The 12,843-nt window shown below is 42.3% G+C and overlaps 1 protein-coding gene across 1 annotated transcript; it reads left to right on the forward strand.

Annotated features, from left to right (window-relative positions):
• Positions 1 to 10,124: 10,124 nt before the first annotated feature.
• Positions 10,125 to 12,790, forward strand: rdh20 (retinol dehydrogenase 20; the record flags this gene model as incomplete). Its single annotated transcript, XM_079511487.1, has 5 exons — positions 10,125 to 10,580; positions 11,546 to 11,644; positions 11,786 to 11,931; positions 12,034 to 12,165; positions 12,324 to 12,790. 5 exons carry the CDS (start codon positions 10,125 to 10,127, stop codon positions 12,442 to 12,444), a joined length of 954 nt encoding a protein of 317 aa, XP_079367613.1. The 3' UTR covers positions 12,445 to 12,790.
• Positions 12,791 to 12,843: the final 53 nt, after the last annotated feature.

Raw genomic sequence — 12,843 nt, forward strand, 5'->3', positions numbered from 1 at the left:
ATGATGCAAATTCATTAATTAATTCAGCTTTTGTCATTCATTGAATTATTCATCTCATTTCACATTTCCTCCACCATGAACTAATGAGCCTGAAAGTGTGTAACAGAGGTAGACAGATAAACGGTAAACGGTATGGTAAAATGTGTCTTCCATTCAGCTATTCTAATGTAAAGTGAAAATAATATAGGGACAAATGATGTATGACAGAGTGTGTGTGTGTGTGTGTGTGCGTGTGCGTGTGCGTGTGCGTGCGTGCGTGCGTGCGTCTACTAATGACATTTATGATGATGGTTTTAGTGTAGCATTATTTTACCTCACATTGGACTACAGCCAATAGACTCACTCCTCAGTGTAAAGGCAGAATGATGCATTAAAATGTCATTGTGTAGTATTTGGGCAGACTTTCAAAATCTGCCACTCACTTGTTTTTCCTTTAGTGAAGGTAAGAGGAAAAAAAGATAAGTGGACATATTACAATGTTTGTCAGTGAACATGTAAAAATGATGCATCTATGCCTGTCATTTATAGTGAAAAGTCCATTCTTGAGATGTATAGTCTTTCTTTTGTGTAGAATGTATAAAACAAAATCACACCCGTGTGAACTGAGTGGTGCAACTCCCCCCCTTTCACCCCCCCCCCCCCCCCCCCTCCCCTCTCTCTCTCTCTCTCTCTCTCTCTCTCTCTCTCTCATTAGCAGGCAACAGTGCAGCACTATCTCTCTCTCTCTGTTTCTGGCACGACAGCGCCCCTACTGGTACTCCTGAGTCACACATGAGTCACACAGGTTAACACATAGTCACGGACATAGCTGTTCCTTGGAGTGGTTGCACCACTCAAAAACTGTAGTTGGGATCGAGGCAGCCTAACCTACTCCATCACACAGGTTTTCACAAGTAGTGTACACTTATTGTCAGTCAGTGTCACCGCTGCTTGCCACTTGCTTTCCAGCTACACTGTCTGTAGTACATACAGCAGTAGCCTACCTAGGCTTTAGGATATATTATCATGTCCTTGTGTCTATAAATATCATTCTGGGACAGATGAAGTGAGAGATCAGGTCGGCGATTTCTTTCATCAGATGTCTGTGTCATGCTGTTATCAACAAAAGAGTATTGCAGAGGAGGGCTATAACAAGGATTTTCAGGTCACATGAAATTCTACAAAATACTGCCATGGCCGATTGGATTGGGATTGGTTAATGGTTACACAATATACAGTTTATAGAATTGTTTGGAATACACGGCCAATTGGCTAAAAATAACATCAAACTGATGAGTATTAATATGCTACTGGTAATAAGAGGAAGAAATGCCAAAGGAAGCATGACTGTGATGGTTCTGCATTCATCATACAACAGACTCATTTAATGAATATGTATAATGTGTTTGTAGAATCCGGCCTCAAATCAATCTCTATTCAAATGTTATGGTCATTTTAGTATCCTACCCCAAGCCACTTTGTTTATTTTTCTTTTCTTTTTTTACTTAGTGGTTTCTAGTACACAAACATAAAGGTATATTCTGATTTTAAGTTGAATTCCAAAAAGTGTGTGATTGGTAAATTACTTTCTTGAAGCACAACATGCCACAGAAGTATTTGCAGACAAAAAAAACAAATGGGATCAACAATCATCTGGAAGGATTTGGAGGGAACTATAGCTACTCAGCTGCTAAGGATGAGCCGTATGCTTTGTAAAGTTTAATACTTTGTACCAATTGACTTTGTAGTTTTTGTGGTTTTCTTGTTCAACGTATAGCACTACTAAACTGTGAGAAAAGTAGGCCTACAGAACTTACTATAGATTACCGGCATTGAAAAATTAACAATAATTTTGAGAGAATTCTCTCCCTTTACTGGCTGACAATTAATAAAGCAATTCTATATAAACTTCTTATAAAACAAGATGATTTACAAGTAAGACGCGCGAACGTGGGAAGCGAACGCAGCTCGTAAATTGCAATAACACCAATTAGAATAAATTACGTACTTTTTTAAGTTTTTTTTTAAGTTCTCTTTTTTTTAGATTTTCTTTTAAGTTACGTTTTTTTAGTTTTTTTTTAGTGTGTGTATGTGTGCGTGTGGTTTTTTTTTAGGTTTCTTTAAGTTTTTTTTTAAAGTTTTTTCTTTTTAAGTTTTAAGTTATGTTTTTTTAAGTTAAGTTTTGTGTGCGTGTGTGTGTGTTTTGTGTGTGATACAGATGCGCCCTCTGGTGGCGGGCGGGTGGTGTTACAGCGTGACACACACACACACACACACACACAGACAGACAGACATGTTCTGCTAGGTCTCATAGTTAGTGCTCACTGCGTTCGCAATCACTGCGTTCGCAATCATATTAACATACCATACTACCAGTGCTGTTGTCTAAGGCCCCATTTACACTGGCAGCCAAATCCAGCCTGAATCGGATCTGAGCCACATCCAGATTGGAATATGATTTGTCTAAATGAGTCATGTGACCATTTAAACCAGGGGTGCCCACGCTTTTTTGACTTGAGAGCTACTTTCAAAATGACCCGCTCAACAAGATCTACCCATCAAAAAAGTTTTATTCCATTGCTGAAAACAAGAGGGGGGGGGGGCGTGATGGAATTGGAATGGTTTTCTTGTATATATAGTAACTTCGTAATGCTACTGACGTTTGTGCGCAACACTATTGAAAACAGAGTGCTTTGTGGGTTTCAGCTGACAGTCCCCTTTTGATGTAAATCACTCAAGTCAATGTAATTCAAGTGGCAGATGCCATTTAAAGAAATATATTTAAATGATATATTTTTAGGGCCATGTCATGTGGTCTACCTGCACACCCTTTGTGATCTACTGGTAGATCACGATCTACCTTTTGGGCACCGCTGATTTAAACCAATCGGATTTCAATCTTGATGTGGCACAGATCTGATTCAGGCTAGATGTGTCTGCCAGTGTAAATGGGGCCTAAGGGTAGGCTCTGTAGGCTGAGCCTATTGTGAAATTGACGCCCGTCTGCGTGCCCAAAATCTAGCCAGACGCTGGAGCAGGAGCGGGTGGGCTGGGTGGAGAAAGATGTTCACTTCAATGCTGTAACAGGCACAGGCTTTGGGGCAATTTGGATCTGTTTCCCTGCATTCAAATGCAAGCAAAGCTAAGACCAGTCAATGGAAAGCAGTTCCTAAAAAAGTCTGATCAACAACTTGAAAAAGCCCCTACAAGCCTACAAGCACCTGGCCATCAATACCTGCTTGCATGCTGTATGGCAGGGGTGTCCAAAGTGTGGCCCATATAGCTTCATACCTGACTTGTATTACCACAACATTTTTACATTGACGTTTTTTTATTTATTAATCTGGGCATTACCCGAGTATAATTTGTCATGATTCCTTAATTGTTCCTTGTCGTCTCATTCTGAAGCAGTCAAAAAAAGGCTATTTTATTTCTGTTTTACCTTGCACGTCTCGTGTAAATTGTGAAATTTGGCTGAAAAAAGTGTTATTTTAGTGCTTTGTTCACAGCACACCTAAAAAAATACCATTGATATTAAATATTGATGATGATAGTTACATAAAATCGTTTAACCCATTTTGGGCGGGAACCCCTTTTGGTGTTTTAAGCATTATGTTATAAATTAGCTATTGAAAAATAGCAGATCTACAAGCTCATAGCGGCACCGAGTGCCGCGCTATGAGCTTGTAGGTCTGCTATTTTTGAAAAATGGTGAAAATGTGGCCCAAATGTTTGAATATATTCTTTCACAGCAAATGTTTTTAACTCAAATCTTTACTTCTGGGAGGTCCCTGGAACAACATATTTGTCCTTGACATGAAATTGTTTGAGAACGACTGACAGAAACATGGGTTTTTCAGAAAACAGGATTTAGAAGGCATTTGTAGAATCGAACTTAGGTCTTAATGGGTTAATGAGATGCATATGTAGGCCCTATGTGACTTTGTTAAAGTCCGAAGGCACATTATGTCAGTCGAGGAGATGTAGTTGGCCCCTGGGTGTTTTAATATTTTCGAATATGGCCCCCTTTGAAAAAGTTTGGACACACCTGCTGCATGGTGAGTCACAATTAAGTGACGTGAAACGACTGCGGGTGGTTCAAGCTTTTAATGAAGATCAAGCAGTTAATGGTATGAGAGATTTCTATCATACACAAACACAATGCATGCAGTCAAACCAGCTCAGTGGCCTCGTGGTAGGAGTGTCCGCTCTGCCTCTGAGACTGGGAGGTCAGGGGTTCAATCCCCGGCCGGGTCATACGAAAGAAAACGGGACCTCCCTGCTTGGAGTTCATTGAGGATCCCACCTGATGTTACTGGCCAGCACCTCCCCCGCAAGGAGTGGACAACCCTCAAGTGCCTGAGGACAGGTGTGGGACGTTTCTGTGCAGCAATGCACAGAAACCCCACATTGATGTGGGGATCCACTATACAGACTATGGAACCACCACCAAATGGTGATCGTGGCTTAATTGACCAAGTCCTAGAAAATGACACACTGGACTGGCTTAATTGCCGCAACAGAGCTGAAGGTCTAAGGACACATGACACAAAAGTTGGAAGTCGAGTGCATATCTCTGCCACTGGCCGGGTGGCCTACTCAGGGCCTGTTGCATCCTGAGGAAGCTGCGGTGGGAAATAGTGTTTCTATAAACAATAGTGTTTCTATAAACTTCCCATTGCAATCAGAACTGCAGATCTTCACAAGCTTTGTGAAGATCAGTGTAAGATTTCTATCATACACTGACTGTGACTGCATGCAGTCAAACCAGCTCAGTGGCCTCGTGGTTAGAGTGTCCACTCTGCCTCTGAGACTGGGAGGTCGGGGGTTCAATCCCCGGCCGGGTCATACGAAAGAAAACGGGACCTCCCTGCTTGGAGTTCATATGGCACTCAGCATCAAGGGTCGGTTGTCCCCTACTATCGTCATGTCCAGAGGGTGTACTTGTAGGCTACATCAAGCTGCCTCACACTATGGCCCTAGGGGTCGGCAAGGCTTACTTACATGATGCAGTCAGACTCATACAGACTATCCCCTGAAGGCAGCAGAGTGTGAGTGTGGGGCTTTCAGTCTGCCCTCAGTTATGTGTGGCATGAATTTATTATCATTATTATTAATATTATATTATAGTGTAATATTATAGTGAATAGAATTCAATGTATATTGTGAGTTAATGATTAGATTCATATTTAATATGTAATGTTTTGCAAGGAGACCTATGCACACGACACGTGTGTGTGGGAGGCTCTGAAAATGTGCAGATCAGTTTTATAAGCATCACATACGCCCTACTAGTAACTGTACAGTGGGATTAGTGTACACTACAGCCTACAGGTCAAACCTATGTCTATAGAAGTGTCTATTTGTACGTCTCTAAATGTTTTGATGATTTGAACATGGTGGACCCTATTGGAAACAAGTGTAATGCTTAATTGGGTCGTCCACTCACAGTTAACAGCCTTTGTATTGAGTTTGTGCTTGAAATGTACTGTAATTCTGCAAACTGTTAATAAATTCTTCAATCAATCAATCAATCAATCAATCAATGGGTCACCGTCAGGCTCAATTATCTGTGCAATAGCGCCATCCAGTGGTATCCTTTCTATTCATATGAAACGAGTTGGTTTCCTGAGTCAAAAGAAAGGGAAATGGCCATTATTTGGACAACCTCTAAATCAAGAACATGCTCAATCAATGAGTAATTTGCAATGTAATTTGTAATAGCATAGGCTATGATTCTCCCAAAACCAGAAAGTCCAAAAAAACAAAACCTGTTTTTTCAATAGTATACATTTTGTGGAATATTACATTGCACAGTACAATAGCTTTGGTTGCCCAGAACACAAGTCTACTCATTGCAATGTATTGTTTCCAATAGATCTAAAGTTACTGAAGGAAGGGAGCTGGAGACAGGATATTCTGTAGTCAGGGTCCATAATTATAGCAAGTTTGGGCGTATAGGAGTCACTCAATCCAAAATTGTAAGTGAAATTTAAAATGTGAGGGCTTGATTACACTGAGTTGAATCCAGGCATAGGCATAGCAGTGGCAGCCATTATGTGGTGCCACAGATAGAAAACTCATTCACTTTTCCCCATAGCAGAACCAGGCCAGTCAGGCTCCTGCCTGGTCTCTTTGATACGCACAACACCAGCTGACACCTACCAAGACTTCCTCTGTGTGAAGGCAAGATGGAGGGACCAGTGGAAGGCAGCAGAACCATCCAGGCTTCACCACTACATCGAGGATCCCACCTGATGTTACTGGCCAGCACCTCCCCCGCAAGGAGTGGACAGCCCTCAATGCCAGGTGTGGGACGTTTCTGTGCAGCAATGCACAGAAACCCCACATTGATGTGGGGATCCTAGTCATCCTAGTCACATCATAGTACATATGTATAGCATAGTATAGTTAATATGTATAGTGTCATTATATAGATATGTTCTAGTTACGTTCTTAGCTTACGCATGTTTCTTGATAAATGCATTTTATATATGTGATGTATTCCCATACTTTTGTTCCTGCCTAATGTAAGTCGCTCTGGATTAAGAGCGTCTGCTAAATGCCTAAATTGTAAATTGTAAATTGATCCACTATACAGACTATGGAACCACCGGCCACCAAATGGTGATCGTGGCTTAATTGACTAAGTCCTAGAAAATGACACACTGGACTGGCTTGCCGCAACAGAGCTGAAGGACACATGACAGAAAAACGTTGGAAGTCGAGTGCATATCTCTGCCAGGCTGGGTGGCCTACTCAGGGCCTGTTGCATCCTGAGGAAGCTGCGGTGTGAAATAGTGTTTCTATAAACTTCCCATTGTAATCAGAACTGCAGACTCTATTCCCAATCTTCCGCCGTAGTCTGCAAACCCACCTCTTCAGACTCCATCTTAGCCCGTAGCACTAGCCCCAGCCTCGACGACCTTATAAGCGTATGCCTACTAAGGCTCAACTGTTTGGTTCTTAGCTTACGTATGATTCATGATGACCATGTTTTTCTGCTAAATGCCAGGGGTCAGGGGGTCAGACTGAAATTTGGACTTAGACTGTTTTTCGTCTGTGGTACTCTATTGGGAATTTGTTAATACAAAGGAAATGAAATGAAATGAAATGAAATCTATATTTACCCAGGGTATCTGGGCTAAGCTCAAGAACTTGTTTCCAGCCAGGCCCTGCTCATAGAACACATTTCATCGTAGTGGTTCAATGCCTTGTTCAAGGGCACTTCAGCGGTGGTAATTTTAACGTGTCGGACGGCTGATTCGAACTAGGAACCTTCCGGTATCAAGACCGCGCCGCTATCCGTTCGGCCACCGCTGCCGAAAGATGCAATATGTCTCAGAAAGGGCAGATTTTGAGATGGGACAAAAATCTATTTTATCAATATTGTAAACAAGACATCTAATAATTGTACAGATTTAGCTTCCCTTCCCAATCAGATTCAGAACCATAAAATTGTATGTCCGAGTTATATTAAAGAACTAAAAGAAATAAAGGTCCTGTACCTGCGTCAGTAATTCTTTATACTGTAACCAAACTGTATGAACTGTAAAAGGCAACGCAAGTTTAAAGTATCAAAAAAGTAATCCCAAAAGTAATCCAAACGTGTAGATCTTCTGTTTTCTTGAATCAAATATCCAAAGTTAGAAAATAAAAGGCAATCCATTGCACAAAAAGGGGGGGAAAAAATATATTACTCACCCAACCTTCAAGTCAGGAGGCCACAGTCGGTTCCCATATAGGCCTACAGCTTTGTCCAAAAGCTGCAAAAGCTCTGAATGGATTCAGAGCTAAAGCCAAACTTTTCTTCAGATCTCAAAGTTTTCCGGCCCCACTACTCTGTGGTTTATCAATTTCTTATTCTGGTTTAGTATCGGCCTTAAAAGAGAGTCTCTTTGACAAAACACCACCAACCACTCTATTTGATACCTAAACTGGAACCCCTGGCGGCCTCACTTCCTGTACTTTTATAGATGTTCCTGGTACCTCACTTCCTGGAACTATTGCTAACATGCTTTTTCCCCACAGCTCCCCCTATGATCAAACCTTTTTGTCAACAGAAAATGAATGACCATATTCAACTCCACAAAACATATATATATATTTTTTCCCGTACACATCATTTCGGGGTTAAACATTCAACCATGGGTGCGTTCGGAAATGCGCACCGGGAGCGCACTCACCTATTAGTTTGGCGCTATTTCCAAATGTGCCCCAAATTTTAACCAATATATTCCCTTGTTATCACCCAGTATGTTATGTTTCATTTTCTTTCAATACTCATACTAGGACAGGAAATATATTTTTTCTTCACACATTTTATGTGGCAGTGTCACACCCTGTGCAATCTGTATGGGTAGCAAGTAGTGTACAGTTTGCAGTCTGGAGCTTCAAGTATTTGGGGGACATAGAGACGATCGCTGTAGACGTCTGATCTCTTCGCGGCCATGACAGTGATGGTCGTGAGTTACTTATTCTTGTGGCTGACTTTCCCACTGTTCCTTGTTGGCTGCCAGGGGAGAGGGTTCCTCCTGTACATGGGCCATGGAGGCAGGGTCAACGCACAGGCCACAGCGAAACCCGCCAATACGATATAAATCGTCCACGCAAATTGTTCAACGACAAAGCCATAACTGAATCCAATGATCGCTGAGCCAAGTATTATCCACTGAAAAATCTGTTCAGCAAGCTTCTGGCCTTCGTAGTCCATATGCTTTGGAATTGAATTGAATTTTGACCACATCTTTGACGGCATCTATCAGACAGTCGACTAAAGGCTCAGAGCAGTCACTATCACTACTGTTAGTTGACGTGGCCTCATCTTTTATAGACAGAATTTGAGTGGACGTCATGGTTACGTCACTGTGTTGCGTGTGCTGCGTGACATCATGGTTATGTCCCTGCGTTGCGCGTTCTGCACGTGCAATAGTGGCAGAAAATCCACGACCTCATGGCAAATTGAATTGTGGGCACTGGGCAATGGTCGACTGACTTCAAACTCGGAGCACGCATCACTGAGACCCCAAGGAAGCGATGGGCTATAGGTGAGGTTGGTCAGATTAACGGATCTCACAAAAACAAAATATCTATAAAATCACAAATCCCCATGGAGTACTCTTATGTCATCAATATGACGTCAGTAGTTATAGACTGGAATGGACTCCATATTTGGGCATGCCTAACACGGAACTCCATATATGGACATAACAGGGACACAGAGCGACAGATAGGCCTATACGGAAATGTCCATATGGGCATGGACAGACGGGTACAAATGGGTTCTCTGACACAGGTGCATAACTGGTTGGGTTCATGCTTTTACACCTTGCTTTGTTCCGATTCCTTAATCCCTGAGGGGAACAGGAAAGGTGAACACTATAGCCTATAGCTCGGTGGACACCAAAACATTCTGGGCACTATAGGAAAACTAGGCACGTAGTTGGCACCGGGGAAACTGCATGGGCACATTGGGCACTATAGGAAGAGGGGCACTAGCCACTAGGGAATTGTGGGCACCAACACAGAGTGGGGGTTTACACTATAGTATTACTGAGGTTAGGGTAAGGTTAGGTTTGCATTTTTACTGGTTAGAGAGCTTTGTTTAGGCAGGGTTAAGATTAAGGTTAGGGCATAGTTTTAAGGTGCCCAGTCTTCTCCCACAAGGTGCCTATTTGCCCTGGTGCCCACTCTTCTCTAGTGCCCACTCTTCTCTAGTGCCCACTCTTCTCCCTCAAACGTTTCCCTAAACTATAGAAACAAAACACACTAACTAAATAGTCGACTATAGTGAAGTCATTACTTTACACAAACCTTGCTGGACCATTAATGACAGGCGGGGAGTGGGGGCAGTATGCAGAGTGTGACCTGTGACACTCTAATCCCTGACTTTCAGATTTATGCACGAATTATGATGCTCTGCCAGGGTTTAGTCAATCCCAGTAATCAGACAAAGAGCCCTTCTATTGGTGGTGAACATCAGTCATCCTTCTTATCCCAGCCATCGCTCTCCAAGTTACATAAAATAGACATCCAATCCATAGGGCCCCATAGGCTACATAACAGGGAAGCTTGTCGGTCTGCTTACTTGTTTGGCTCTCCAGACCTGACCTCGGAACTGTTGTAGGCCTACAGTGTGCGTCATCATGATGGTCATAGTTGACCTAATGCGGATGTTGATCGACTTCACGTACTCCATCCTCAGTGCCATCGCGCAGACGTTTGTTGGCCCACGCCTGAAGAGCGTAGACGGGGAGCTGTGTCTGATCACTGGCGCTGGGGGCGCGTTGGGGCGGCTCTTCGCTCTGGAGTTCGCCAAAGAAGGCGCGCACCTGGTGCTCTGGGACTGTGACACCGTCGCCAACGAGCAGACCGCCGAGCTCGCTCGGGAGCTGGGAGTGGGAGTCAGTGTGCATTGCCACACGGTTGACCTGTCCCGTCGGGAGGACATCTACGAGGCAGCGGGACGGGTGAGCCGCGAGGTTGGGAGCGTCACCATATTGGTGAACAACGCGGGAGTGGTGGCGGGACGGCGACTGCTCGAATGCCCCGACGAGCTTTTGGAGAGGACGCTTCTAGTGAACTGCCACGCGCTCTTTTGGGTGAGACTCTTTACGCATTTTACGCAATGGCAAATTAAAGGTATAGGCTACTGTATAATAAGTGATATTTCTTTCTAAAATAAATGTAAAATGAAGATAGCTCTCCAGTCTCCACCATGTTCCCAAAGCAATCACTAGAGTTTTAAACGGAATAGGCCTACATTTTATAGATTTTAGGTTGGGATACCAATATCCATTGGAGAGAGCTAATAAGGCCTAAGTGAAATTGGAAGGAATTTAAATGAATTGGAATACTGTAGCATTAAACGGACAAATGGTTGCTAGTATAGTACTATAGTTGGTGAATTGTAGCCCATTGCTCTGGTCCAACATATAGCATATATTTGAACAAGGTGGACCCTCTTGTAAACAAGTGTAATGCTTAATTGGGGCGTCCACTCAGTTAACAGTCTTTGTATTGAGTTTGTGCTTGAAATGTACTGTAATTCTGCAAACTGTTAATAAATATTTCAATCAATCAATCAATCTAATGCGTTGCAACGCATTAGATCGACCAGAGCTAGCCTATTATGTAAGTCAGTGTCAGTCCTATTCATTCTGGCCAATGCGTTATTTGCGCCTGGCAGCGTGTTTGCTCACTGATGTGACAAGAGAGCATGCAGGCCTCTGTCAGCCAAGCTGCACGTCACCAAAGGACCTTTCTTATTATGACCGAGTGTGCAATGGACAAAGAGAGTGAAGGCATGTGATGTGATTCTTTCTGTGTATATGATCTCAGTGTAGCCTCAGTCTTATGCCCAATATGAAAGGGCAAGCCCGCCAGCTATTTGATTTCACTTCATCTGTCTTCTCACAACACAATTAGGCTATTTAATTTCAGTGCCAAAGCCTTTTAAAACAGTAAAACAGACTTTACCGTAAAATATGACATCCCTCTATATGTCTATATCATTCGCTTCTAGTTCTAATGAAGGTGATCATTTACATTTCAATCAAACCCACAGATGACAAAGGCATTTCTACCTCAGATGAAAGCAAATAATCATGGCCACATAGTAACCGTGGCTAGCGCACTGGGGCTGTTCAGCACTGCATGTGTAGAGGTGAGACCAGCGAAGAGCTGCTGTCAGGCCCAATTGAATGTTTGTTCATACAACACTTCTTATCAAGAATACACTGACAAATGATTGTACAATTTATTCAAATGCAGAATACCCCTTTCATTCTTTCTTTCTCCTCTATAGGACTATTGTGCCAGTAAATTTGGAGCTGTTGGGTTTCATGAGTCACTGGCCCATGATCTTCATGCAGAAGACCTGAATGGCATCAAAACCACACTAGTCTGTCCTTACATTGTAGATACAGGCATGTTTGCAGGCTGTGAGATCAGGTGAGAAATTCAAATACCTCTAGATTAATTGTATTTCATTGGCAGTTGATGCTGAACTAAAAGTATGTATGTCTCCTTTTTATAATATTTTCTGTCTACCAGGAAAGAGTTTAGAGGTCTAATCCCTCCCCTGGACCCCCTTTACACTGTACAACAGGCCATGAATGCCATTTTAGGAGAGCAGCAAATGATCTGCATTCCTCGCCTCATGTACATTCCCTTCCTTACACGAGCGTAAGTATTCGACTGATTTATCAACCAGACTAAATGAAGTGATAGCAGGTGTCAAATTAAATTAATATAAACACGTATGATAAAATGAAATACAGCAGTTAGTTAGTAGCACACTGGCAAAATGCTGTATTTTCAAATCTTTTCTTTCCATTTTCTAGACTGCTGCCATGGGAGGCAAATGTTGCAACCTATCGCTTCATGGGAGGTGACAAATGCATGCTGCCTTTCATCAAGAAGTCTGAACAGAAGGGTTCCAATGGACATGTAGAATCATCCTAAACGGAACAAAACGGTTGTTAAATTAAACCACACCAGTTGCATTGGTGTGGTTGACCTCATACAGTTTTGTCTCAACCCGACCCTTTGGTGTGGTTTGGGCTTAAGAGCATTGTTAAAATACCTCAAGTCTTTGTTTAAAACCATTTTTTTTATAATGGACCAACACATACACCAAAGGCTTGGTTGTGATAATTGGAAATTCTGTTATCTGAAAGGAGGGCCAAAATATGTAGTATGCAATGGTACTTCTGCATACTAGTTTTGTTTTGTGCATCTTCACCAACAATGACATATTTTAACATTATTTTATGTACGGTATAAAATAAAATGTTGTGTTCTTAGTGTATTTTAAATGTTTTGACTTTGATCATGAGAATATGGACAAGTATCTAAAAAAAC

This window comes from Electrona antarctica (assembly GCF_951216825.1).
Source record: "Electrona antarctica genome assembly, chromosome: 9".
NCBI lineage: Eukaryota > Metazoa > Chordata > Actinopteri > Myctophiformes > Myctophidae > Electrona > Electrona antarctica.